The sequence below is a fragment of the Numida meleagris genome, chromosome Z, assembly GCF_002078875.1.
Source record: "Numida meleagris isolate 19003 breed g44 Domestic line chromosome Z, NumMel1.0, whole genome shotgun sequence".
Taxonomy (NCBI): domain Eukaryota; kingdom Metazoa; phylum Chordata; class Aves; order Galliformes; family Numididae; genus Numida; species Numida meleagris.
Genome location: NC_034438.1, coordinates 25,550,316 through 25,577,596, shown reverse-complemented (window position 1 = coordinate 25,577,596; position 27,281 = coordinate 25,550,316). Strand labels below are relative to the sequence as shown.

Sequence of the window (27,281 nt, the reverse complement as noted above, 5' to 3'; positions counted from 1 at the left end):
TTTATCCACTCTTTTCAATAAGTTTTAGTCAATTCAGTTTAAATGCTTCATGCTGCTTAGAGGCAGATCAGTGTAGACGTAAGAGATTTACATGCTTGAATTAGTATCTTCTGGGTCATAAGAGTTAATTGCTTTAATGTTGAGAAATTAAATGGTGAATGCACTTTTATTTGAAATAGCAGATGCTAAGGAAGGGGGGAGTGGGGGGAGGAACAGATTTCATGACTCATGTTACCAATAATCTGAATAAAAATAGCAGAAAAGTGAAAATTAATAAAAGTTAATCAATGCTTTTGACTTTGCATAGGTCTTAATTCTCAAACCTTGCATTGGTCTTAATCTAACTTGTCTAGCTTTTGTAGGAATGCGATCATACAAACAATTTGAAGATCTCATCATCCACACCTATAACTTCTTGATATGGGAGTCTAAAAAGAAAGTGTAAGACTAATGGTGATATTTAATGGGGCAAAATCCATCTAGGTTGATTTGAACAATTCATGCTCAATATTTAACAGTTTACATATTGACTATTTAATTATGCATGTTTAGGACAAACAGCTTTGATAGTCTAATGATTACGTTCAATAAAAACGTGTTGTCTTGACATTAAAAAAAAGATTAGCTTAGTCTGCAGCAATTAATTTCTATTAAAACTATTTAACATAGGGATTTAGATTTCTGCCTCCAAAGAGAGAAGAAAGCCATGGAATAGCTATTAACAGCAGTTTTAGTGTCCATTTGATTAGAGAGATGAATTCCTTCCAGCTGTAAGACTTGATGCACTTACGACATTTTTGAGTTGATGGGACAGAAGAGTGTTTCCTTTCAAATAGCCCCTCCTCTCCTTTTGTTGTAGGGTACCTCTAATAGAACCCTGCTTGCCATCAAGGTACGTGCACAAAGTATTCAGCTCCATTGACTCAGAGCATGATATTTAGCTGTGTCCTCTAATTTTGAGTCTGGGCTTAATGACTACTTCTTTACACGTACAAGAGATGAGTAGAGTAAGTACTAGCATAATGAAGAAATGACTATGTTTGCAGTCAGATTGCAATAGTGCAAAGGATTTTCCTTTCAATACCTGTCATGCTATTCCTTTTCTTTTAAGTGAAAAATGAAGCATTTCAGTAGGAATATTTCATTCGTAAAATATTTTCTCAAGTATGTTAAATGCTCACAGAATAGATGATGTTAGCTTTTGTTATCCCAGCATGACTCAGAATGAAGCATGCTGCTGGTATAAGTTACTAACATGTGAGGCCTATTTTTTTCAGAGGCATTTACCCTTTTTCTACAAAAAATGAGCAATATATACTTTTGAAACCTTCCAAGAGACTCTCAGGTATTAATCTGTATAATGGTAGACTTGATGCCTTTTTCACTGTCAGTCTACTTCAAGGAAAATAGATGTAATTATGCTGTATGCTTGTTTTAGTATATATAAATGATAACATACAAGGAATTACTTTGGAATCATACAGTATTTCAAATTCTTAAGATTTAAGGGGCTTTATTTTTGGGTTTTTTTTTTTGGTTGGTTGGATTTTGTTTTTGCTACGCTTATGTTTGAATTGTGAAAGTGAGCATTTAAGCATTCAGTTTTGTAGCTTCAGGTACACATAATTTTTTCAAATCTTAGTTGACATGTTTTATTTCCATATTTTAACTATGAAGGTGCTATGTTGACAATTTTTTTTGTCTTTTTCCTATTGCCCCTGGTTAAAAAGGGATAGCCATAAAATTCCACTACTGAACATACCTGAGAACTTAGTCCTCCTCTTTGCTTCCAGCATACACGTTAACTTTAATGTTTAACTATTGCACTAATACTGTCATTAAGTTGTATTTAGCTGTTCATTATTTCCGTCTGCTCCCCCAAAACTTACTGCAGATGCCAATTATATCACTGTACACAGTGAGAAGCAATGAGAAGCAATGGCATTGAGTTAGCCCTTTTTACCTTGAAATGATTGTCAAGGAATGCCCCATGTGTTAAACTTTAAGTTTTGTCAAGATACTTACTGGAGTTACATTCACATTAGCTTGTTTAGATGATTCTGTGACTTTCAGATAATGAAACTGAAGGATTCCTCAGTTTCAAAACTCAGAATGAGACCTTAAAATTGAAAAATACTTAAATATTATAATTCTGAGTTTTTCTGTTTTTCTTCCTAGAAATGCATCTTGATACAAGACATGTTGCACTGCTCTCTTTCAACTTGATGGTAACTGAAAAGAAAATTTCCATAATTTTTCGTATTTCTGGTCATTTTCCCTCTGAAATGTGCATGCTGAAGTAAACATTTGGATCTGTATCCAAAATAATCCCCAATCTGTTAATACCTACACACTATAGTGTCAGAAATACTTTGGAAGAGCAGATGAACTACCTGACAAAATAAGAATTCAAGTTTCTTTGATTCTTTACATGCCTTCGCACAAGAAAGCTGTGTTCTTTTCTCCACTACTCTTCCAGAGGAAAAAGTAGCCAATGTTAGTTTTCTTTATTCCAATCCTCTTGACTCTTGAAGTCATTCATCATTTTCTACATTAAAACTGTTGTCTTGGGTGAAAACCATCTATAAGCTAGCTGGGACCTTGGACCACAGCTCTCACTTGCTGCAAGCATTCATTCAGCTGTGTTTGTGTCACTTCCTCAGTCTGTGAAATGGCAGTATTTAAAAGGGGTGTGGGGAGATTTGAAGAGGCCAGAAGCAAGTAATTGGCCACTGGTATAACTCAGAGCTTTGTCTAATTAACAGCCGTAGGCATCTCTTTGCTCTTAGGCAAACACACCAAAAAGCCTCTTCATAATCTTAATTTTAAAAATGACAACAGGATGTTATGCAATGTGTGTGGAGACAGGAGGCCCTGTGAATTATTACTAATACCAGTCTGCACGTACTCATAAGCATTTAGGCTATAGGATTTTTAATCAAGTTGGTAAGAATGCTATGAAGTTCAAGTCTGTCTTCCAGATGATCATGTTGGTACCTTCCATTAGTAAGTGCTGAGATGTCTGTCTATGGATGCTATAAAAAAATCAAGGGTTAAATTACACATAGCATGACTTCTTCCTAAATGCAACCTGTTTGCTGCCTATCCTGCCCATTACTGCTGCTCAGATTTTTAGCATGCAGCCCTACTTCAGTACCTGTACTTGTACTTGTACTTGTTTAATTTTATCTCTTTCAAAGCATTCTCAATGAATTCTTACTAGACAGCAGAAAATTCCATCCAGATTAATATTTCTTCATTATTTCATTTACTGTATTTCATGAAACTCATCCAAGACTTTACATTTCCTGTTTTGTTAGTACAGTAATAATTATGGGCTGTATTTGGTTTAATTAAAAAAGAAAAGCTGCATATTCCACTATATTGTATTGAGAACACTTTCCTGAGATAACATGTAATATTAGTAGAGTTTCAGGCTTTCTACCACAAGTTTTCTTTTCTACTTCTGTTATATTTCATAATCAGATTGGAGAAGATCTTTGAGTTGAAGATCACAGCTTGCTTGTGTTGTAGGTACAATAGAACATTTTGGTACGAAGTGAGGTTACACAGAACTTGCTCCACTAAGTGTTTCAGATTTGTTTGCTTTACGTTTAATTCAAATCTTTTAAACAATTAAGTTTTCTTTTCGTTTAGATCATTTTTCATTGGATCACAAGCTGCTTCAAGTTCATTGATTAACATATTTTCCAGGTAAGTGCTTAAAATGTACGTATGCAATATCACGTACTCAACAGTATCACAGCATAATAGTCCATCGTGTTATTGCCCCACATTGCTGAGAGTATAGATGAGAAAACTCAGTGTGGTGAATCTGTAGTAATGCATCTCCTGAATCACTCAACTTTTTTCATTCAGGGCTAAAGAATTTCTGGAGAGAGTCAAAATGAAATTTATGGCCTTTGAACTGCAGTTTATAGTAACTGGTGTTAAACAATGCTTCTGTCAGGTTTAGCTGATTTGATGAAATAAGATTTTGGCAACGCAAGCAGAAGACTAATAAAGGCAGAGTATTGGCACTAAGTGACTCACTCTGAAACAATGCTGTTGGGTTCATAATTCAAGTAATTGAAGTAACAAATGGGATGTGATCAAGCTTGATGACTAGATCAATAGAGTTGCACTTTTAAGTATACAGTGAGTCAGATGATGCAGCCTAATGGAATACATCATTCTAGGGACACTGAAAACAGTGCAGCTGAAACTCACTAGTGAATGGTTCAACAGAGTACAAAGAGTCATCATTAGCTTTGAAAGAGCCATTACCACAAGTTGGGGGGAAAAAAAAAAGAGCTGATTTCTTACTGTAATGTGTGATTATCTATAGCTCTTCATGCACAACTACTCTTAAGTTCAGAAATAACAGAAACATCCACTCTGCCCAGAATTGTAATCTATGCCATAATCTCACTTGTGATTGCTCATCAGACCAAAACTTCAGTTCATGCATACATTTCAGAGAAGGACTGGGTATATATTAAGACTGTGTTGGAGAATTTCCAATACTCCTTGAGTAACTTACCCTGACCAGATTTTTTATTTTTATTTTTCAGCTTTTTCTAGCTTTAACTACTCTCTATGGAATTTCATTGCAATTTTTGTACTTTAAAAAAAAAAAAAAAAAAAACAACAGGCTACAATCAATCTTTAGTCATGAAAGTAGCTGTTAGGTCATAAGCAAGTGAATTATTAAGCTTCCAGGTAATATCTGCAGTCAGCCAGGTACAATTGTGTGGCTAGAATATAGTCCTGCTGATTTTGAAATCCAACAACATAACTTAATTCTTACCACAGTTAAATGACCCTTGAGATTTTCCTAGCAATTCACTGTCTTCCTCTTTCCTTGTCTTTTGTTTTCCATTACAGTGGTAAAAACAGCTCTGACATTTTTATGTCTCCTTCTGTTCCTCATATTCTTTTGTAATCTCTCTGAACTCGTAGTATAAATTCTTGTTTCATAAGAAGATTCTGTGTGGAATTTTCTTAGAAAAGAAAGGCAAATGCATTCTAAATGTGTATGTCAATCTGCTGTGTATTTGAGAGGGATAAGAAGCTCCAACTCCATCTTCACATTCTCTTTAAATAGTAGTGCAGTGTGAGATAATGTATTTTACCTGTGTCAATTTCTTAGTAATTTTTGATGTACAAATAGTTTTAAATATCAGCTATCTCTTTGGCATTTCATTATGATATCAAGTAATGTAACATATGACAAATTTAATTTTAGTTATTTGGTTTCTTCATTCTGTTTTCATCTTCACTTGTTGGTTCATGTATCAATGGTATACCCAATAATTGTATGCAGTTATTCCGCCTGGAATTCATAATCCATTTTCAAATGGCTTACACATAAAGCTAATTAACCTCCCCTGGCGCAACTTGAGGCCATTCCCTCTAGTCCTATCACTAGTTATGCGGGAGAAGAGGCCAATTCCCACCACACCACAGCCTCCTTTCAGGTCATTGTAGAGAGCTGTAAGGTCTCCCCTGAGCCTCCTCTTCTCCTGACTGAACAATCTGAGTTCCTTCAGCCACCTGTCATAAGTCTTGTGCTCCAGACCCCTCACCAGCTTCATTGCACTTCTCTGGACACAGTCCATGGCCTCAGTGTCTTCCTTGTAGTGAGGGACCCAGAACTGAACACAGTACTCAAGGTACGGCCTCACCACTGCTAAGTACAGAGGCTGATCACCTCTCTGCTCCTGCTGGCAATGCTATTTCTGATACAAGCCAGGATGCCGTTGTCTGACTTGGCCACCTGGGCACACTGCTGGCTCATGTTCAGCCAAGCATGGACCAGCACCCTCAGCTCCATTTTTCCGCTCAGTCTTCCAGCCACTCTGCCCCCAGCCTGTAGTGTTGCTGGGGTTTGTTGTAGCCAAAGTGCAGGACCTGGCACTTGGTCCTGTTGAACTTCATCCCATTGGCCTCAGCCCAGTGATCCAGCCTGTCCAGATCCCCATGATGGACTGTCTTGTAGCCAAGAAATCTGTTCACCTCTTCACACCTGTACTTTGAGGCATATTTTTATGGTTCTTCAACCTTATATAGATGGCAAAAATGGGAAAGGAAGTGCTTTTTAAACTCTGAACTATAAATACATAGATAATATTAATCCAGAAGATTTCTTGAATCTTCCATGAGAACTTGTGATAATATGCAATGGGGATGTTTGTTTTATTTTGCAATACTCACATATAGTTATGGCTATCAGAATAGCATTCTTTTCTGTCCACTCCCATTATGCTATAAGAACAAAAGAACAATTGTACCAGAACAGCAGCTAACTTAACCCATTCCTTGGTAACCACTGTAAACCAATACCTAGGGAAGAGATAAGAACTATAAGCAATATTTTTGCAAAGTTTTTTCACAGGCTTTCAGAATTGAGTGACAGTATTAGGTTCTGTAGTCAGTAACCCATAATGGATTTCTCTGAGAAACCTTGAAAATCTGCCCAGTTACTTTGCACAAAGGTATCAATAAATTGGCTAGTTACTGAAACAGCACATAAAATCCACTTCCCACCACCCCACTGTATGCGTTTTTATACCGAATTTGTAATTGAATTTGCAAGACAGTGAGTGCATGCATGTGCTATTAGCTTTCTTGCTGCTAGGTGTTAGGCAAGAAGCTTGTCTGAAAAACTGTAGAGACTGACTGGATATTGACATGGTAGTGCATGAGCTGATTCTTCAGTCAGTTTCACAACATAATACTCAGCAGCTCATTAAGAAAAATAAGCAGGAATCTTGGATTCTCTTATCCAGCCTTGTCTCCAAACAAGTGGCATGTCTAACAGGCCTCAGCAAGCATTTTTCAGAACATGCTACTTTAAATACACGATAAGAGACAAGGTCTGCTGGTAAGTTGGTAAATTTTGAAAACAGCCCTTTGTTGCTGCTATAGCTCATTTTATAATTTGTATATGGAGTTCAAGAGAAAGTTCACTTTTAAAGAAATCAATTTTGTTGTGGAGAATTTCAGGGTGCCTTAAGAACATAAACATTGATCCTGAACTACTTTAGCCTTATGAAAGTGGCCTTCTAATGAAGACGGCTTGCTTCTATCAACAGATAGTTTTTCTTAGATGTATCATGTTCCTATTCTTTAGAATTACAATGTACATGCTTAGTACAGCATGTGGAGATATTATGGAGATATCCCAAGCTAACAGCCTTGAGACTTTTGGAGAAGTTTTGACTACAAAAAGGGTCCAGAGGTTTTCAGTCTTGACACTGGCAACTCTGGGAACTTTGCATATGCTGAAAGTTTAGGAGGGTGCTGCTGGAAGAACAGGCACTCAGTGGAGCTGCAGGGAGGGATGTATGAAAGCTACAGTTACCAGGGATAGTTACATCAGCTGAGGATGATGTTGCTCTTGGCAAAAGGAGCTGAAATTTTGTAAGGCGGAATGAGTTACAGTGACTTGTACAGGTACAAGTGATACTAATGTGGCTGTTCTGTTTGCCCTTGTGTATTTTTTTTTGCATAATTAAAGCCTATGGTTCTGTAATCTTCTGTGCTATATTTTTCCTAACCATTTGGATTTGATGGGGGTCTTTAATCAACAGAAAGGCGTTCAGAAAGACTATCCACACCATTGTGGATACATGGGCTCCTGAGGAAGCTCAGCATTTGGCTGTACTTCTGGACAGAGGATAGTAAGACATAGGTGAGACCTCATGACCTCAGGCGGTTGGGGGGGAGTGCTGAAGGCGTGCTGCCTGACAGTACGAGTGTGGACACTGCCCTTACTTGAGGCCTCGCAGCGTTTCGCTCTGCTCTGAGCCACGTTCGTACGACCGCTCCAGAGACGTTACGCTACCCGGTGGAGCCCAACTGCCACAACTTCGAGGCCCATGCCGCGTTCTACGCATGCGCACGCCACGCACCACCCCATCTCGGGCGTGGTCCTGGCGGCACCTGCGCAGAAGCCCCATCGGCTCGCCGCACCCACACGCATGCGCGGCGGGGCGGAGCCGCTGTGCGGAGGGAGGTGGTGCGCCGTGACGGGAAGGGCGGCGCGTGGCCAAGGCGCCTGCTTCTTCCGTCGCGTCTCGGCGGTTGGGGCCGGGCCGGGCGAGCTGGGGCCGGGGCGGCGGCGGTGGGATGATGATGGCGTACTTCGTGGAGAGCTTCTGGGTAGGGGAGCGCCGCGAACCGTTCGCGCGGCGAAGTGGGTGGGAGGGCGCTGGGCACGGCAAGCTGCAGGCGGGGTGGCCGGCGCCGCGTTAGGCTGGGCTGCGGGGCTGCCTCGGGGACGGTGGTCGGGCCTGGCGGGCGGCCCGGGCGCGGGGGAGGCGGGTACCGGCGGGCGGCGCGGGAGCGGGGCGCGGGGAGCGCGGCGGGGCGGAGGGCGCCGAGCCGAGCTCCTCCTCGTTCCGTGCTGGGGGGCTGCCAGGCGGGGCCGAGGGGCTGTGCGAGAGACCCCGGGCGGCGGCCCCAGCTCCGGCGTCCGTCCGCGCACGGCCGCCCCGGACAATGCCCCGGCGGTGGCGCGGGCTGCGCCTCCAGCCTGCTGCCTTTGTACCGAGTCCGCGGCGTGTCCGGAGGGACGGCGGGCAGCGGCCGGCCCTGTGCGTGACACAGTTTGTCACTCTTCTCTGTCTGTGTACTTAGGGCCGTGGGTACGCGGAGAGAACGCGGAAAAAACGTGAAACGATGAATTCGGATTGTTGCGGAGCCCTCGTACGAAGCTCGGTCAATCCGAATTCATTGTGGAATGGGTCTGAAACGTCGCGGCAACCGTTCTTGTAAGCCATCAGGCTGCGTACGGGGCTGCTGCTCCGCTGTGCCTCGGAGTTTACCGTGCGTCTCTCCTGACTACTGGGGGAAACGTAACAGCAAATACTTGTCGAGACAAAAAAAAAAAAAAAGTCTTGTAGATCCATCTGGTTCTGCATAAACAATGGTTATTCTTAGTGTTTGGAGAATGCTGACTTCACCGAGTATACTCTGTGTGGAAATAAAACAGAACTGCAGCCTGATCTCGTGTTTTTGTTTGCAGAGTTGTTTAATTCTGACTCTGAGTTTTGTTTTCAGTGGGATGTTAAAATTCAATTAAACGATCCTAGATTTGTTCTCTCGGTATACGAGCATGCTAGATTTGATGTTTTGGTGTGGCAGATGAATATTAAACAAATATGTGACATATTTTCATCTTGCATAAAAGTGATATTCAAGTTAATGTAAGAAGCCAACTTTTCATTTGAAAAGCCAGCATTTCCTCCTGAGAATAAAGTAAACTACAGGTTTTTATTCAGTTCTCCCCACTGAAATAAAATATATGCTACAAATTTTAAGTTTTTTAACTGTTTCATCGGCAGTGGCTCGCTTTGGCAGTAAGTAATAGTGTTAAATCAGTGAAGAAAGTGCCATTCCTATACATTCTTTTCCTCTTAGTACCTTTGCAAATGTTGCCAGCAAACGCGAGGCAGGTGACATCTGCTTGCAGTTTCCCATTCTCTTTCTGCCTTGTGAGGCCTCTGCCTTACAGTGCTGGCCAGGCTCCTACTGTGGGTTTAGAAAGCAGTGTCAAAAAAAGAAGGTTTTCTTCTGCTGGCACAGTTTTTTTTCCCGCCTCCAAAAAATGACATAAGGCAGGACAAGAAGTGTATTCTTCTTGTTTGTTTTGCAGTGATGGCAAGGACAGTAGACAGGATCTTAAACTTGCAAAACTTGACTGAGGAATCTTTGTAATGCTGTGGACACTTGTTTTGTGTAGAAATAAAATAAAAAGGAGCAGGGACTTCTGCTTCCTTGCTGATATGGCCAAATATCTTCCAAGAAAAAAACAGTAGTGTCTAAACACGTACCTGTTTTAATGTTAGAAAGTATTGATATTGTCAGAAACAAGCATAAATACAGGTTTGTGGATATTGAGTGATGAGTCTCAAATGAATAGCTGTAGTTTAATTTTTTAGTAGGGAGCATAAGAAAAATGTACTTCCTCTGTGGTGTTTTTGGGCTTGTCATGTGCTAGCTGCAGGTGACTGCTGGTCACTAAGAGATTATTTTCAGGATGTGAAGTTCAGAGACCTGTACTGTTGCTGGGAAAATATAGAGCTGTGCTAGCAGAGTGCTGCACTCTGGCATTTTCAGTATCAGGTACAGTTTTGGAGGTTGGGAGGGCTAGTTAGTTTGTGTCAGAAATTATAAACGAGTAGTACAGACTATAAATGGCTTTGATTCTTATGACTGAGTTTCAGGCATTCAAGTCACATGGCCAAACGTTCCCAACTCGTAATAGGATGTTGTCATAAAACATTGGGTGCTTGCTGCTGAGTATGTTCGGTATCAAAACAGTGATGTAATATAGAGGGAACACTTTCCTGCAATATTTCCTTTATAAATAACTAGGTTTTGTCACTTTGAATACCCTTATGCTGGTACAGGAGCATAAAAAGCATTCGTTAGAACTGACTTGCTGTTTTCTTAACACTATGTAGGAAGTGTCATGTAAGCTTCAGCGTAAGTTTGATTTTAAATCACCTGGTTCAGACTATACTCTTATTAATTGTGAGACTTAAACCATTCCAAGTCAACCAAAATAAGCCATATTTAAGCCAGTCATACAAATCCAGTAATTGCCTTAAATTGATTAAACTTTTGGAAGCTTTATGTGCAGCTGAAGCTGGTCTCTGTGTAATGCTGTACATATTAAATGTTTGGGAAGCTTTGTGACATAAAAATACATGTTTAAATTGGCTTTGACATTCTTTTTTTGTTACTTTTTTCAATTGCTTGTGTTACCTGTAGCTTTTGAGAATGATTGTGAGGAAGATTCTTTTCAGGAGCTCTTGCAACACGTAAGGGCTGGCTCTGTGCAGGGTTAGTAATCTCAGCTTTGTGAAGAGTCTTGCTCTTATAAATGCAAGACGTATTTTCTTGTGCGTTTACAGGCTATGATTGACACTGAGACTTGTCATGCTTCCATCTGCAGTCCCATTCATATGTTTATGCTTGGCATGCAGTTGTATGCTCAGTTTTCAGGAGTGCTGTTGTGCAATATTTGTGCAGTGTCTTCCCTCTTTGTGTGTAGTGCATTTAGCATGAGTTGGCAATTCTCCATCTTGTTGTCCCAGAAGTATTTTTAATTACCTAGATGTAGAGAAAAATATGTGTCCTCTGTCCTATGCATAGAGCTTCTCTGGGGCTGGTCTTCCTGCGATTTGTTGAAACTGGAAGAATGAAATTGAAATTGCCAGGTTGCTTTTGTGTTAAAACTTCTCAGAACTTTTACAACTGAGGGAGATAGGCCACCTGTATCAACACTAGGTGACTGCTCTTTGGATGTTTCAGTGCACTCAATTCTGTGTAGCTCTGTCAGACACTCAGTCTCAGTAGCTGGCTTTCAGAAATGTATTGCCATCACATTAATCAGAGGAATATTTTTGTGTATACTTGGTCCATTAAACTAAGTAGTTCCCTACATGGACTGTGTGAAACATGTTAATTATTTGAAACTGCACCAGGAGGAAGCTGCTAAAAAATATACAAGTATTTATCAGAGCATCTAAAATTAGTTTAAATTTACCTGGAATTAGGTTGCTTTATGCTGTTGCTCTGTTTCCTTAGAGTCTTATGCTTTTATTAGTGAGTGAAGTCAACAGTATAAATGGGCAAACCATAATAAGTGGCGTATATCTAAGTTGGTGGAGAAAGAGCAGGATTTTTTTTTGTTAATATTTGGAATTTTCAGTTTAGAATTAGAGCAATGAACAGTCTCTTTTGTTGCAATAAAATATGTAAATTAATTGCTAAATGGAGTATCTTGTAAGCTGTTTAAGTCATATCTAGTAGTTGAAGACTTGTGAAAGTTGTGTCTAGTTTCAGCAAATACGAGGGCTGCTCCAAAAGTAATGCAGCCTATTTCATTATGTTGGCCCATGCCATCAGAGGCGGGTGTTGGTGGTATGGCAGTAGAGGTGGAACCTTCCTGACAGTATCCCATGTTGTTGCCATGTGACAGATGGCAGCAGAGGTGCACAGTCTGACAGAATGGCATCCGATATGGAAGTGTGTATGAAGCAAAGGCTCATCATGGAATTCCTCCGTGCAGAAAAAATGGCACCTGTTGACATTCATTGATGCTTGCTTAGTGTTTGTGGAGACTAAGCAGTGGATGTGAGCACAGTGAGGCAGTGGTGGTGTGTTACAGCTGTGGCCACAGCAACATGAAAGACAAGTCATGTTCCAGATGCCCATGCGCAGCTGTCGTACCACAGAAGGAAGAGCGTCTCGATCAGCTCACCCGCGTGAACCAGCAGATTATGGCCAGGGCACCATATACAGAGCTGACTATTGTTTCCAGTGTGTTGGAAACAGTGGTAAAGCTGTAATCTCACAAAGTTTGTGCCAGTTATGTCCCACGAATTGTCACACAGGAGCTCCATATGCAAGTTTGTCAGGACCTATTGAACCAATATGAGGCTGACGGTGACAGTTTCCTGGGTTTTATCATTACTAGTGATGAGATGTGATGTCATGACCATGAACCAGAGTCAAAATGACATTCTGTGGTGTGGCAACATGTGAATTCTCCATCAAAGAGTAAGATCAGGCTGAAGCCCTCAGTGGGTAAAGTAATGTGCACTGTCTTTAGGATAGGAAAGTGCTGGTCCTTCTGGATTTCCTGAAACTTGAACAAACCATCAGCTCTGACCGCTACGTCACAACGCAGACTAAGCTGAAGGCTCGAACTTCCAGAGTCAGGCCAGAGAAGAAGGCAGCTTTCTCTTGCAACACGATAATGCCCTACACCAGTTTGAAGGCAGTGGAGCGCATTGCCTGTCTTGGCTGGACTGTCCTCCTACACCCACCATACAGTTTGGGTTTGGTGCTTCTAACTTCCATCTGTTTGGGAATGGCATGCTGGCTGTTGTTCATTGCTGGTGAAAATGCATAGATAATGGTGGTGAATGTGTTGAAAAAGTAGTTTTGTAGCTGAGAATTTTTCTATCAAATAGTGTTATTGTGTTCTTAGTATCTGCTGTATTTTCCATGGAAATAAATAGGAGACATTACTAATGATTACTGATCTAAATGAAGAAGTACTGTATGTGCCTTTTATTGTCTTACCTATTCAGTATTGCTATGACGGCAGTGTTTGCAGCCATCCTCTTCTTACTTCTCACACTAGCTTAACCGGTAGTAAATATCTGACTAATTGTGAAAATGTTATGACATTAGTAGTTCGGAAACATTTGTTTACATTAGGTAAAAAGAGGGTGTTATAATAAAGTGTATTAGCTTTTTACACTGATATAATTATACACATTAACATTGAACACTTTGAGTCCAAAGAAGACAAAGCTTGCTCTTAAACAATTTGATTAGAAATGTGGGAATTAAATAGAGCTGCAGATGGCTCAGAAATTTCTAGGTACTTTATGAAAGGAAGACTTCAAATTAAGGATTGCCCTTATGTGCAGTGAATAATTTATTCTTAAGATTTTTTTCTAAGTCTATTGGGCAGCTTAGTAAAAGGGAGATCCTGTAATGTGTTTCCTGTTATGTACAAGTCCTGGAAATGCTGAATTCTGACTTCACAATTGCTGACAGGGTTACTTTCATTTCCATGAGAAAATTGTTGCAGATAGTGCTCTGTGGAGGGAAATGGGATGGTTGTCTGCCCTGGTGTTCTGTGGCCGCAGTTTGCTTTGCATACAGTTGCTCAGTAATACTTCCTTATGGACTTAAGCAAAGTGTTTGCTTGTATGTGAAGTCTTGCTTTCTCTTATAGCTTGCTGTGAAGAGACAGCTATGCTCTCTCTAAAAGAGAGCTCTCTTATGGCAGCGTAAAACGAGAAACCAACAAGAATGCCAGCTTCTGAGGAGGGAGTTCTGTTAGCTCAGAGGTGAAAGGAGAAAACTACTAATAAACTTGAGAGTAATTAAGTGGGGTCTATGCAGATAGAGGACGACTTCAATTTCGCATTCTCCTACGCAGTTTTGCAGTTGTCTTCTGTTGAGAAATGATGGGATCATCCTCAACAGATGGTATTTTACTTCCAGAATGAAATTCAGAATAATTTTCAAACTAATCTGGAACTCTTTTCTCTTTTGCACGCGGTCTGATATATTACACATGATAAAACAGGTTCCTCTTTCTTCAAAGTCTAGTTCATAGAGGAGCCTGCCTCTGACTTGATGGGCAGTCTGTCATAGCAGTGGGTGGTCACTGCTTCTGAGCAGGAGTCACGATTCCTTCTGCTGTCTGCTGCATTTATTTGTTTTCAAGACAGATCATGCTGCACTTCTGCTGACCCTAGCTGCTACTGTTGGCATCAGGAAGGAGCAGGTGGAAACATTTAATGAAGAAGAGTTGGCTATATATACAGTTTTATGCAACATCTGTGCATGGTGTTGAGGAAAAGCAAGCAAAGTGGAAACTCTGTTGATGGCATATGTGTGTGTATGTATGTTGCACGTAGAGCATATGTATTTACATTTTTGTTAATTGAGATACGTTTGTTTCCTGTTAGCGACAGCGTACACCTCCATCCTAAATACAGAACTTTATCTCTGATGCTCAGTACATGAATATTTGAGCTACTGTTCTTAAAAATAGCCACTAAATGAAGTGGTTGTGGGTAGGCCTTACAGCTTTCCTAAGCAGAACAATGTCTTCTCTCTTTACTGAGACAGCGTGCTTTATTTCACATTGATAAGCGTATGTCTGCAGACATGGTTAGAAGATAACATAATTTAGAGGACTGTCCTCAGGTTAACTATTGGAAATCTTATATAACTTGTCATTAATCCAGCAGTTCCAAAGTCTAGGCATGTGTGCTTCTAGGCGGAGCCTGATATCGGTAAGACTGGCTGCGCTTGCATTTGCAGGTGAAAACATTTTTTTGCTCTGTTTGACTTAAACCACATAGGACCAAGTCTAAGAGCCTGCTTTGGACTTGCTGCTTCATTTAAACCATAGTGTATTTTTTATATTGACTCTAAGCCTCTGGTGACTAGTTATAATGTATAAAAGATGTGGCTTTCATAGGGCTTTTCTTTTTATTTAGGAAACTATTGTTTTTTTCTGTTGTGCTGTCTGCTATTCAGCATAAGAGCAGGAACAAAACTAGGACTGATTAGAAACCTTTATTTAAGTGGAACATATAGTTTTCTCACGTTTACAGTCTAAACTTTGTTTACATTTAGGGAGCAAGTTCTTGATGGGAATTGGTTGTTCTGAATCATGCAATTCTGCAAAGGTTGCAAAGTTTTATTTCTGATAGATTGTCAGCACTCGGGAAGGCTGCAGCCGGAGGTAGGGTCATGGCTATGCTACCCTTCCTGTATTTCTAAACTGGCAGGAAATTTATGGAGCTGCAGTATAGGAAAGTTTAAAAACATTATGAACAGCCATGCTTAAATGTTCAGAAGCAGTCTGTGCAGCACATTTTGTTCAACTTATTGCTTTAGGTAGGAGGAAAGCATTAAAGCAAAGGAAAGAGAAAGCATGCAATCAAAGAGAAATTCCTGCATGATGTCCTCTGGGAAACATGCTTAATACTTACTTATAAATGCTTACCTCCAAATTTGGCACGATAACTGTTAAATTAGAGTTTTATTTTGTATTCCAATTGAAAATATTGACAAGATCTTAATTATAGAGCTATTATAGTATTTTTGTAACATAATGGTGTTCATTGGGATTTACATTTTATAAATGCTCGAAGGTTATAAGGTACATACGAGTGTGCCAGTAATCAGAATTATTCTGAGCTTCAAACTGCAAGAAAAAATAGTTAGATAAGGGTGAAACTGTTTACTTCTTGCGTGTGCGGATATCTGGCTTCCTCAAAACTAATTAGCTAGCTTTCAGTTGCATTCCACAAGCACCAAGTATTTAAAAACTTGTTTGTGTAGCATTGTATCTCTTATCATTAGTTACTCCAAACTGTTTAATAAATTGCTGTGGTTAGGCTGGTACTTGAAATAGTTAGAGCACATCTTTAAAAATGTTACTTTTCCTACTAGTAGGTGTTCCTATCCTTTTCAAACTTAAAAAAGACATTGTTGAGCTGTATTTTGGTGTGATCTCTTCTGATTGCACTTTTCACAGACTTCTCTGTAATTGCATTTATGCTACACTGATCTGCATTTTGATGGACGTTTTCAGGTTACAACTTACTGAAACCTTAGGAACAGTCGTTTGATACGTGTTCATTCTTGTTGCTTCCTTGGTTTTTGCTTGTTTTTCCCAGTGCTTGGAAGAAGTAAAGCAAGGAATTCCGACTAGTAATCTGAATGAAACTGCCTTTTAGTCATTTGTTATTTGTAAATCTATTTGTGTAAATGTATGTATCCTTTATGGGAACCTGCTGTGTTAATAAGACTGATGTCTGATCCAGTGCTATTAAGGCTTCTCAGATGTGGGCCTGCTGCTGCGAGTCTCCTTCATCCGCCTGTGGCTGCTGCCACTTGCTCAGGCTGCCAGCTCCCCACTGCTGCCTCCTCACTCCCACCTCTTCTGCTGGACAGTGCAGCTGTTTGCAACCTCATCACAATCTGCATCACCAACCTTTATTTGCCAGCTTTGTTTTTCAGCTACATAACTTCCCTGATCAAGTGTGCCTTAAGGCCGTACAAACAAATGTTGTTTCTGAACAAACAGTACAGAAAAGATTGGAGAGGTTTGTGACCAGATCATGGGTTCCTCTCACTGGAAATGTAGTGCTGCTGTTGAGAAAAGTCCAGGGTTTTGCTTTAGTCCATCTTTCCACTCTAAACATCCATGCAGCATTCCCAAGGGCATACGACTGTGTTTTTAGCAGCAGCAGCAGTGGTACGGATCTGAAGCATTTGGAAGGGAGGAGGAAAATGCTAGCTGACAGGAAAAGTCTTATAGTTGCTGTGCTATTTTACCATGCCTTGCCTCGCCTTCCTTTTAATTCCTATTGTTGCTTTCTCCTGCTCAGAGGAAGTTCACTATAGTGCCAAAGGTGATAAGCTGGCTCTGTTTATTAATAAGTGTTCAACACAGTGTCTCAGTTTTAACAGTGAGAACGTCTTACTGAGTGGAAAATAATCTAAGTGTTAAAACTAAACGTAAGACAAAAAGAAAAAGATACCCCTAAAATTGAAGAAATTCATTATTTTTACTCATTTTACAAAACAAACAAACAAAAAAATACCTCTGATGTGTGAAGAATTGAATAGGTGGAATATCCTGTGATCCCAAATTCTGAATTCTAGTTCTTGGGAAATAATGAAAGATATGGGAGAATGAAGAGGGTGTGCAGTGTTAATGCACACATATGTGTTCGATAATTTGGGAATCAAAAGAATACAAGAGCTGTAGAAATTGAGAAATGGCTTTGAATGTAGCCTAGAAATATGGGATAAAAGAGTTGTCATTAGAAGGGTGGTAGTGGCTGCTGAGGTGAATTTAGTTGATTTTACATGTAAGGGATTGAAAAGAACTAACAATGGGTAAAAAGCTGAACCATTAGAAGTCATTTTGTTCATGAAACATGCTTAGTTATTAAAATGCATAGGTTCTATACTTGTATTCTGTGATTGCTTTAGCATTTTATGATGCATGGTTCTGCTTTCTTTTTATTAATCTTTAGGGGGAAAGGAACAATGGCTTTGACGTTCTCTATCATAACATGAAGCACGGACATTTGTCAACAAAAGAATTAGCCGACTTTATTAGAGAAAGGTAGGTATTTATCCTTGCTGATTCTGGGTCTTTAGTATGTGGTTTGTGGTGTTTAATTCAGTTTATCATTACTGTGGATATTAGAACTAGCATTTTAGCAGCTGCCAGTATGATCTTAAAAAATGTTCCTTTCAGGATTGAAGTGTTAAGAAAATAAATTCTCTTTTTTTTCTTTTCTTTTTTTTCCTCTTTTTTCAAAGTGGAGTTGTGTTGGGATAAGAAAAATAATATGGAGAAAATGAGACAGAGTATTCTTTCTGGGACCAAAGGGACAGGAATGCCTGTGTGACAACTTCCTAAACAGATGACCTAGTGCTGTTTTCAGTCTTATTTTATAAAAAAGACTAACTGCTGCTGCTTAGGATTCAAAAATTTCCATTCTGGATGAAATTAATCTGTCTGGTTCCGAATTTTGTCTTATTCAGTTACTGACACCAGATGACACATGGAAAAATCATGTAAGAGGCTAGCTGAGAACCTCTTTTAGTAAAGGTTTCTTGCAGTAAGAGCTGTCCAAAATACAGCCTTTGTTTTCTGGAATTTGTCATCAAAATTCTGTTTTCTGCCTGAAGTGACCGCAACAAAATGTCACCACTATGGATCTGGCAGGTACTTAGTGACACTGATATTTGCATAGTTTCACAGTGACTTGTAGTGGAGGAAATGACAAAAATCTTTCTGCTAAGTAGACACAAGTGAACTCCAGAGCCCCTTTGTGATGAAAAAGTTCCTGTCCAAAGCTGGACAAACACAAACCAAGGAATTCTGTGTTTTGAGAATCTCTTCATCCAGAAAATACATTATAAAGCCAAGCAGGGTTGTGGTGCAACCCTGCTATAGAGAGATGTCAAACTGTGTTGATCATAGAATCATCATAGAATGTTCTGGGTTGGAAGGGGCCTTTAAGATCATCTAGTTCCATCCCCCTGCTATAGGCAGGGACACCTCTCTAGACCAGGTTGCTCAAAGCCCCATCCAGCCTGGCCTTGAATGCTTCCAGGGAGGGGGCATCCACAGCCTCACTGGGCAACCTGTTCCAGTGTCTCGCCACCCTCACAGTAAAGAATTTCTTCCTGATATCTAGTCTATACCTCCCCTCTTCCAGTTTAAAGTCATTTCCCCTTGTCATGTTGCTGCATGCCCTTACGGAAAGTGCCTCCCCAGCTTTCCTGTAGGCCCCCCTGAGGTACTGGAAGGCTGCTATAAGGCTTCCTTAGAGTCTTCTCTTTTCTGGATGAAGAACCCTAACTCTCTCAGGCTGTCCTCGTAGGGGAGGTGCTCCAGCCCTCTGATCATCTTCGTGGCCCTTCTCTTGACCTGCTTCAACAGCTCCCTGTCCTTCTTGTATTGGGGGCCCCAGAACTGGATGCAGTACTCCAGGTGGGATCTCATGAGAGCGGAGCAGAGGGGCAGGATCACCTCCCTCAATCTGCTGGTCATGCTTCTCTTGATGCAACCCAGGATACAGTTGACTTTCTGGGCTGCAGAAGCACATTGCTGGCTCGTTTTGAAGCTTTCATCATCCGACACCCCCAAATCCTTCTCCTCAGGGCTGCTCTTAAGCCATTCTCTGCCCACCCTGTATCTGTGCTTGAGGTTGCCCCATCCCAGGTGCAGGACCTTGCACTTGGCCTTGTTGAGCTTCATGAGGTTGTCATGGGCCCACTTCTCAAGCCTATCCAGGTCCCTCTGGCTGTCATTCCTTCCCTCTAGTGTGTCAGCTGTACCACTAAGCTTGGTGTCATCTGCAAACTTGCTGAAGATGCACTCAATGTTGCCTAAAAGATGTAAATAGGATCTGGTCCCAGATCCTATCTGATCCCTAAGGAGCACCACTCATCACCAGTCTGCATTTGGACCTTGAGCCATTGACCACAGCTCATTGAGTTTGATCATCCAGCCAGTTCCTTATCCAGCAAGTGGTCTGTTCATCAAATCCGTTTTTTTCCAATTCAGCAACCAGGATGTTGTGCGCAACAGTGTCAAACACTTTGCACAAGTCCAGGTAGATGACATCAGTTGCTCTTCCATTACCCACTGATGCTTGGTATTAAATGCTTAGGGCTCCTGAAACTGAAATTTATGACATCTTCAGTGTACAAATGTTAAATGTTTTTCCTGTGAATTTACTATAAATAATATTTTCTCACAAAACTTCTCACCTTGCTTATATTCCAAGTCTTTGTTTTTTGCAAAGTAATTAAGAGATATTGCTCAGAATTATCTATTCCCTCCGTTCCTCTGCAGAGTATACAATATTACTTTGCTCTGCACTTTTCTGCCAAAAATATGGAGGTGGATGAGCAAGAATCATTAGATGCCTCCTACATGCAGTGTTTTTATGCCCTGCCTGTACCTGATTTTCTGGTCTGTTCCTTGTGAAAACTGTGATTATATGCTTGTACTCTGTCCTTCCTTTTGAACATATTAGCCAGTTTTATTCAAATGTGAAGAGACAGGAGTGTGAAAACTGAAAATTCCTGGATAGGTAGATGAGACAGATTGTGAATTACTGATAATACTTATAAAAAGTAAAGTACTTGACTATTGTATACATGTTTGAAATGTGCTCATTTGAAATAATGTAGTGAATATGTACTGTATCTGCTGTTAAAACTGTGTACATTCCTAGGAACAAAAAGTTTCCCCCTTGGCTGGGTCCTGATCTGGTGAGACACACTGGAAACTACTAAGACCTATGTGGTCCTCAGACCTCCTCGATGTGGGCATGTCATTCTTCATTGCAAATGTAACTCTAGGCTTGCTAGAGTTCGATAATTTTTCTAGGCTGTGTTTAGTTTATCTATACTAATTCACTTCTCAACACTGTTGTTTCATGGTTTCATTTTTCCTTTTTAGTATTTATTAATGATAAAGTTGTTGAAGAACTGAGGGTCAATTGGATCTTTGGACAATTCTTTACTGCATTTTGTCCAGATATTCTGCCAATGTGAATGGGAAAGACTTACTTAATTACTAGTAACTTCTTTTGAGGAGATTCAGAAGTATGTCTGACAGAGTAAACTGTGTGGCAGGCAGTCTGCTCACTGCTGCAAAATCTTGGATGGAGCAGGATATCTATCTTTCTGTTGAAAGATAAATATCTTTGCTTTATTCTTGAAAAAGTGCATAAGAGTTTTGCTTTTAAAGGATTGAAAACATTTAAAGATTGTGTTGGCCCACAGCTTTCTCTTATTTAAAAATACAGACTTTACATACAGGAAAGATTTGGTAGGTCAATTACCAATTGTGTTTGTGTGTATTTATCACCTAAGATGTTTACATGTAACTGTGCTCAACTAAGGATTGGATGGGTATTGTGCTGGGTTTTCTTCAGAAGTCTTTCAAACGTTTTTCTGCACCAGCTGTCTGTAAACGTAAAAAGAAACTCCTTAATTGGAAGAAATTGGCAGTGCTTCTATTCCCATTTCGGTTTAAATGTTTTACATATCCCAAGCAAAGACAGATCTTTAAGCAAGTGAAAATTAATTTCAACAGGCATTCATACTATGTCACTAGTTCATCAGAGAGCTCTAGGAAGTCAGTGGATACAACAACTGAAGATAAATGTGCCCAATTAGTCAGCAGCATCTTTTGGTTGTTAGTGTTTGTTATACGCTGATCACACGTAGCAAATTTCATAACTCCTAGCTTTGAGGATTTTTTGATGAAGTATTTGGTAAATTGTTCTGAAAAAAACAGCTGTGGATTTTGGTCAGACATCTTGTGTTTTAAAAAAAAAAGTTAATTGTGGTAATTAAAGGAACATCAGTGCTTCATTTGTGTCTGTGTCACTGCTTGTTACAGTGAATGAAATTTCCCAACTTTTTCAGATCATCAAGAATACTTACACCTACTTACAGGAGGAAGATATTATTTAATTTCATATGGTGGATAAATTTGTAGTTATTTGTGAGTGAGATTGAAAATGTAATTGAGTTGCTGCATTTTACAACTTCACAGTGGTTGAAGATTCAGCTTGTCATTTTAAAGTTCAGTAGATTTAAATACATCACTGATTTTCAGACGACTGTTACTGCTTTGTTTCATGTGTTCATAATTACAGAATATTGATTTCAGGTGGAAAATTTAAATAGTGTGGATCTTAACCTCAGTTAATAGGATGGTGAGGAAAGCTGATGGGAGGAAGACTTGAAAGGAGTCACAGCTATTATATGTTGTTGACTGCACTCCATGGCAATTGCGCCAGTAAAGGAGGAAATGGCGACTCCTGGATTTTGAACCTCCAAAAGACAAGTAAAAATATGGTTACGAGTGCAGGAAAATGTAATGAAGCATTATGTAGGGAAGAGGTTGTCCTGAAGATACCAGAGCATATTGAGAGCTCCTTCTTTAAAAAGTAAGCATAAACAGTGTAACACAATACATTTTGCTGTGTGTTAAATTTCTGCTTTTCAAACTCAAATACCACTCTGCAAAGAACCTAAAAATACAAAACAAACAAACAAAAAAAAAACCCTGAAACTGTAAAGACTAGGTAAGACCTCATGTTATTTATGATGATCAAATATGATTGCGCAGTAAGCATTCAGTTTGTTTAATGTTTCTGCTACAAATGTATTTGATCTTTTTGTTCTGTAGATCTCTAGTGTTAGGCAGGTGATCGTTATGTGATTTTGTTCTAACTGCTATCAAAGAATGTTAAGGACAGAGGGAAAAGCAGAGGATATAAGAAGGAAAATGTTATATTTTGCACATCTCGGGACCTTCAGTTTTACTTATTTCAGTTCCCATCAACATTCTATCACAGTGTTCTCAGATTTATTTTTGTTAGTTTGTTTACATACTTAGGTGTTTTTCCTTATAGTTTTTTGGGGATTGTTAAAATGGAGAACTTTTCAACTGAAAGAGAAAGTCCTGTGCTTTGCATCTTTAGAGTCCATTTTAGTCTGTCTCCAGATACCTTCAAAATTTAAATTATGCTTTTGATCATTTTCTTTGACAGGGCTACAATAGAGGAAGCGTATTCAAGATCAATGACAAAACTTGCCAAATCAGCAAGCAATTACACACAACTTGGGTAAGTAAGTGTATGTGGAAAAAAAAATAATCAACTGTGTTCATGGTAAGATGCCAGTTTGATTCTGAATATTTTATTGATGATGTCGAAGGTAGCATAACTTTTTTGCCTTTAAAAATCATTGTTAGTCCTTCAGCTACATGCAGTCATGCAAAATATTGTGCAGTTATGACAAGAACAAAAGACAGTATGGTTGTTTATTCACAGAGGATAAAAAAACAACAGCAAAAAACCACCAGTCACAGGGGGGCTGTTTGCTCCTCTGTGTTCAAGGTTTGTTACAAGATTGAGCTATTTTCAGACATAATAAAGAATTTGACATGCTATTATATGCTTCCAAACCTAATAGTTCTGAGGAGATAAAATTTTATATTTGGGTTATGTTTCGTAAAAAATAGAATGAATAATGGATGAGAGGTTTTTTTTGTTTGTTTGTTTGTTTGTTTTGTTGTTTTTTTTGTTGTTGTTGTTAGATCAGGGCAAGAGCTCAGACTTTCTAGAGGAGATGAGGTTTCTTTTTATTTTTAGTAATCACAGCTAGAATATGGAGTTGCCAGTGGATAGCTTGAAGAGTTGTTGCTGCTCTTTTAAGGGTCTATATCTGCATGTGAGTAGGAACGTTAGTGTTTTAAAGGCTATAAAATTGTATCAATTTCTCAGCAGCTTCAATCAGAAAACAGGTAGGAGTGTATCTTCAGATCAATAAATGAATTCAAGAAATCTGAATTTGAGCAATGACCTGTCCCCCATTTTCCTTTACCATATGGTTATTCTCTGTTGATCAGTAGATTTCTTCTAGTGGCAGACCATCTTTGCCAGTACATTTTTTCCTGCATCTTGGAGCTATAATAATTTACAACAACCAGAAATTTAACTAGTCAAGTAATGTTAAGTTTCTTTGCATGGTTACAGTATGCATATAAAAATACTTACACATGTTGCGGTTGGACTTGGTGATCTTGAAGGTCCTTTCCAACCTGAGCAATTCTATGATTCTATATTAAATTTTTGAGCTGTTCTTGCATCTTTAGGAATATCATTTATTGTTTTGATGATTGAGAAGAGTGAATCGACTTTTACGTTTTACCTGTATTGAGTATAATGAGTGAAAAACAGAAAGTACTGAAGTTATTAGATAATATGCAGGATCCACCAAAAGTAATGCCTCCCGTTTTATGACGTTGGTCCATGACATCAGAGGCAGGTGTTGGTAGTATGGCAGCAGAGGTTGAACCTTCCCACCAATATTCCATTACACGTTGTTGCCACGCAACACGTGCCCGCTGATGTTCATCAACACTTACTGAATGTTTCTGGAGACCAAACAGTGGATGTGAGCACAGTAAGGTGATGAGTGGTGTCTTTCAGCAGTAGTGACTGTGGGTCACCTCCAGTGGTGCAGATCTTTGCAAGTGCGTTATTCAGGCTCTTTTTCATCACTGGTGAAAATGCATAGCTTATTGTTGTGACTGTGTTGAAAGATAGTGTTTTGTAATTTGCCTTCTCAAAAGATGTTATTGCGCTCCTTGTGTCTGTTGCAGTTTCTGTGGAAACGAATAGGAGGTGTTACTTTCTGAGTGACCTACTGTACTGTACTGTAAGATTTAATAACTACATAGTTTATAGCAGTTGTTGGTGGCTTTGTTTGTTTCAGTTTAGGAAAACAGCTTAATTTCTGTAAAGATATTAATTATGCCTTAGCACTATTAAAAAAAAGCTAGCAGATATAAAGGAAGAAATCCAGATGAACATTAATTTTTTTTTCCTCAACCTAGGACATTTGCACCAGTTTGGGATGTTTTTAAAACCTCAACAGAAAAACTAGCAAGCTGCCACTTGGATCTTGTGCGGAGATTACAAGAGCTAATAAAAGAAGTTCACAAGTATGGAGATGAACAAATTAAAGCTTATAAAAAGGTTATTGATTTTTTTTCCTTGTGCATGTCCAAAGTCTTACTAACATTGAAATTCAAGTTACTTGTTTTTGACAACTGTGTAATATTTGACAGACTAAAGAAGAAGTTTCAGGAACATTGGAAGCAGTGCAAAACATTCAAAGTATCACTCAGGCATTACAGAAGTCAAAGGAAAACTACAATGCAAAATGTCTTGAACAAGAGCGTTTGAAAAAGGAAGGAGCAACACCAAGAGAAATTGATAAGGTGACATCTTTTTTAAAATTCATTGTGTTGTCAGTCTAATACATTCATGTTATATTAGCAAGTTAAATGCTCTGAAAGGGTTAAAAATAGGTAAACTGTGGTTATTTTATAATGTAAATGATACTTTGAATGTCTTTTTATGTTTTGTTTACACTTACTTCCTTATCTGTTCTAACTTACTGCAGTTCTCATTCTTTATTCTATGATTACCTGCATCATATAATAATTTTTCTTAGTAGCTTTTACAGAAATGGTGTATAGTTGTTTCAGCATCTATTACATTCTTGGACACATTTTCTTAGATAAATATTCCAATGCTCAATGTCCGAACTTTTGTGTTGTCCTTTCAATAAAGTAGCTAATTATAGGAATATTTGAAGTCTGTTCCATTGAAAAGAAAAACAAGCTAACATTACTTTCAGAACTAATTTAAGAGGTGCCAGTTACATGGACCAAAACCCCGAGGGAGGAGTATCTTGATGCTGTATTTAGCATTGTCCTTGTGTCATGGGAGAGTTTGATCCGTTCACAGAATCACTGAGTGGTTGAGATTCGAAGGGACCTCTGAAGTTATCTGGTCCAACCCTCCTGTTCAAGCAGGGACACCCGGACCGAGTAGGCCAGGATCATGTCCAGATGGCTTTTGAAGATCTGCAAGCAGGGGGTTCCACAACCTCTCTGGGCAACCTATGCTGACAGTCTGTCACTCACACAGTACAGAGTTGTTTTCTGTGTTCCAGTTTGTGCCCATTGCTTCTTGCCCTGTGGCTGGGCACCACTGAAAAGAGCCTGGCTCTGTCTGAACCCTTCCTTCATATACGCTGATGAGATCTCCCTGAGCTTTCTCTTCTGCAGGCTGAGCAGCCACGTCTCTGTCATCCTATCATAGAATAACGGAATGGCTGAGGATGGAAGGAATCCTTAGCTTCGTTCTCCCCAGTATGTCTTGCACTGAAAGGCCCAGCACTGAACACAGCGTTTCAGATGCAGCCTCACCAGTGCCAAGCAGAGCGTAGGGAGCACCTGCAGGGAACACTGAAACTTTTTTCTCTTTTAAGGAGACAAGGTAGCAGTAGAAGAAAGTGGTTATGTTTCCCTGTCTCTGTGTCTCTCTTTTTTAATCTTGATACCTCTGCCTTTTTCTGTTTCACTTATCTGATATGTATAGGAATCTGTTCTTACTTGAACAGTCTTAGCGCGTTTTTTCTGCTGTCTTGGTGGAGCAGATAACGTTGGCTCCATTGATGACAAAAATTATCCTGTTGACCATGTTCTGATTGTTTTTATCTCTAATATAAACCTATTTTTTCTCCTGGTTTGTATTTCAAATGACAATCCATATAGGACTCTAGATATGAGTAAGGATTGCGTAGGACTGCTGATGTTTTCTTGCCAGTCTATTGGAAATGTTTTTCTGAACTCTTGCAAAGAAACTGAAATTTTTCAGTAGGCAAAGTTGACTTGATGGAAGGCTTGCTCTTGAGATGTAACACTGCAATCCTTTGTCCAGTCAGAAACAAACAAAAAAAACTGCCTCACTAGTGTCTGTTTAGCTGCAGAAGAAAGAGAGGAAGTATCACAGCATCACAGGATGAAGGCAGTTTTCTACTGCTTTATACCTCTTCCCTGAGGGTTTTTTTTTTTTTCCAGACAGTTAGGGCGTGATTGATACTCAGGTAATGCTTCAAAAAAAGTTTCTGCTGGTAAACCAGCAACTGTGACTATCACATCGTTTCTGTCACGTCATTATTCAAATTTACACTTGTAGTGTCAATAACACTATGAGGATTGTTTCATTTATTTTTCTTTATTTTTCTTTAGGCAGAGAATGGTTTTATTATGGTTAGCAGAACATGCAAGATGTTTTTATCAAAATTATACAATAGTCACTTTATCACAGAGCAGGGAATCCATGCTGGTACACTAAGAGCTTATCATAAAGCTTAACATTCAGAGAGATACTTTATTGAAGAATCTAAGGAAGTATGAAAGCTTGCAATTTTTGCTGCAGCTGGTAATGCTAGCTTGTGTAATAACTTCCTGTTGTTCTCTGGTCTGTTAACTTCTCTGTTTATAGTGACTTGACAAAAAATTCTTGACTGATCCTTATTCTTTCAGTTGCTGTTAATCTTCTAAATAGAAGTCTAGCGAATGCTGTACCTTAGAATAGACACATCCTGTTTTCAGGAGACATTAGTAGCTAATCATGCAGTGTTCACCTGTTTCATCATTTTGTCTGCCTTGCTGAATAACAGTTTTCTGTAGGTGCGCTTAAGCACACAGCATTCATGATTCTGTTCATAGTCAAACATGATTACCAGAGGCAGAGAATGTTTTGCTTGTGTCAAAATCTCATGCATACAGAGTTCAATTACGTAGTACT

The 27,281-nt window shown here is 39.4% G+C and overlaps 1 protein-coding gene across 2 annotated transcripts in view; it reads left to right on the top strand.

The window, feature by feature from the left end:
• The window catches only part of FCHO2 (FCH domain only 2), a 95,074-nt gene continuing 75,664 nt past the window's right edge, over positions 7,872–27,281 (top strand). The window contains exons 1-5 of one of the 2 annotated variants that reach the window (XM_021381449.1): positions 7,872–8,166; positions 17,604–17,695; positions 22,662–22,736; positions 24,512–24,653; positions 24,746–24,898. In XM_021381449.1, the coding sequence (XP_021237124.1) occupies positions 8,134–8,166; positions 17,604–17,695; positions 22,662–22,736; positions 24,512–24,653; positions 24,746–24,898 (495 nt within the window). In that variant the 5' untranslated portion in view covers positions 7,872–8,133. The remainder of the gene's footprint in view (positions 8,167–17,603; positions 17,696–22,661; positions 22,737–24,511; positions 24,654–24,745; positions 24,899–27,281) is intronic. The other variant, XM_021381450.1, reaches the window with a different exon arrangement.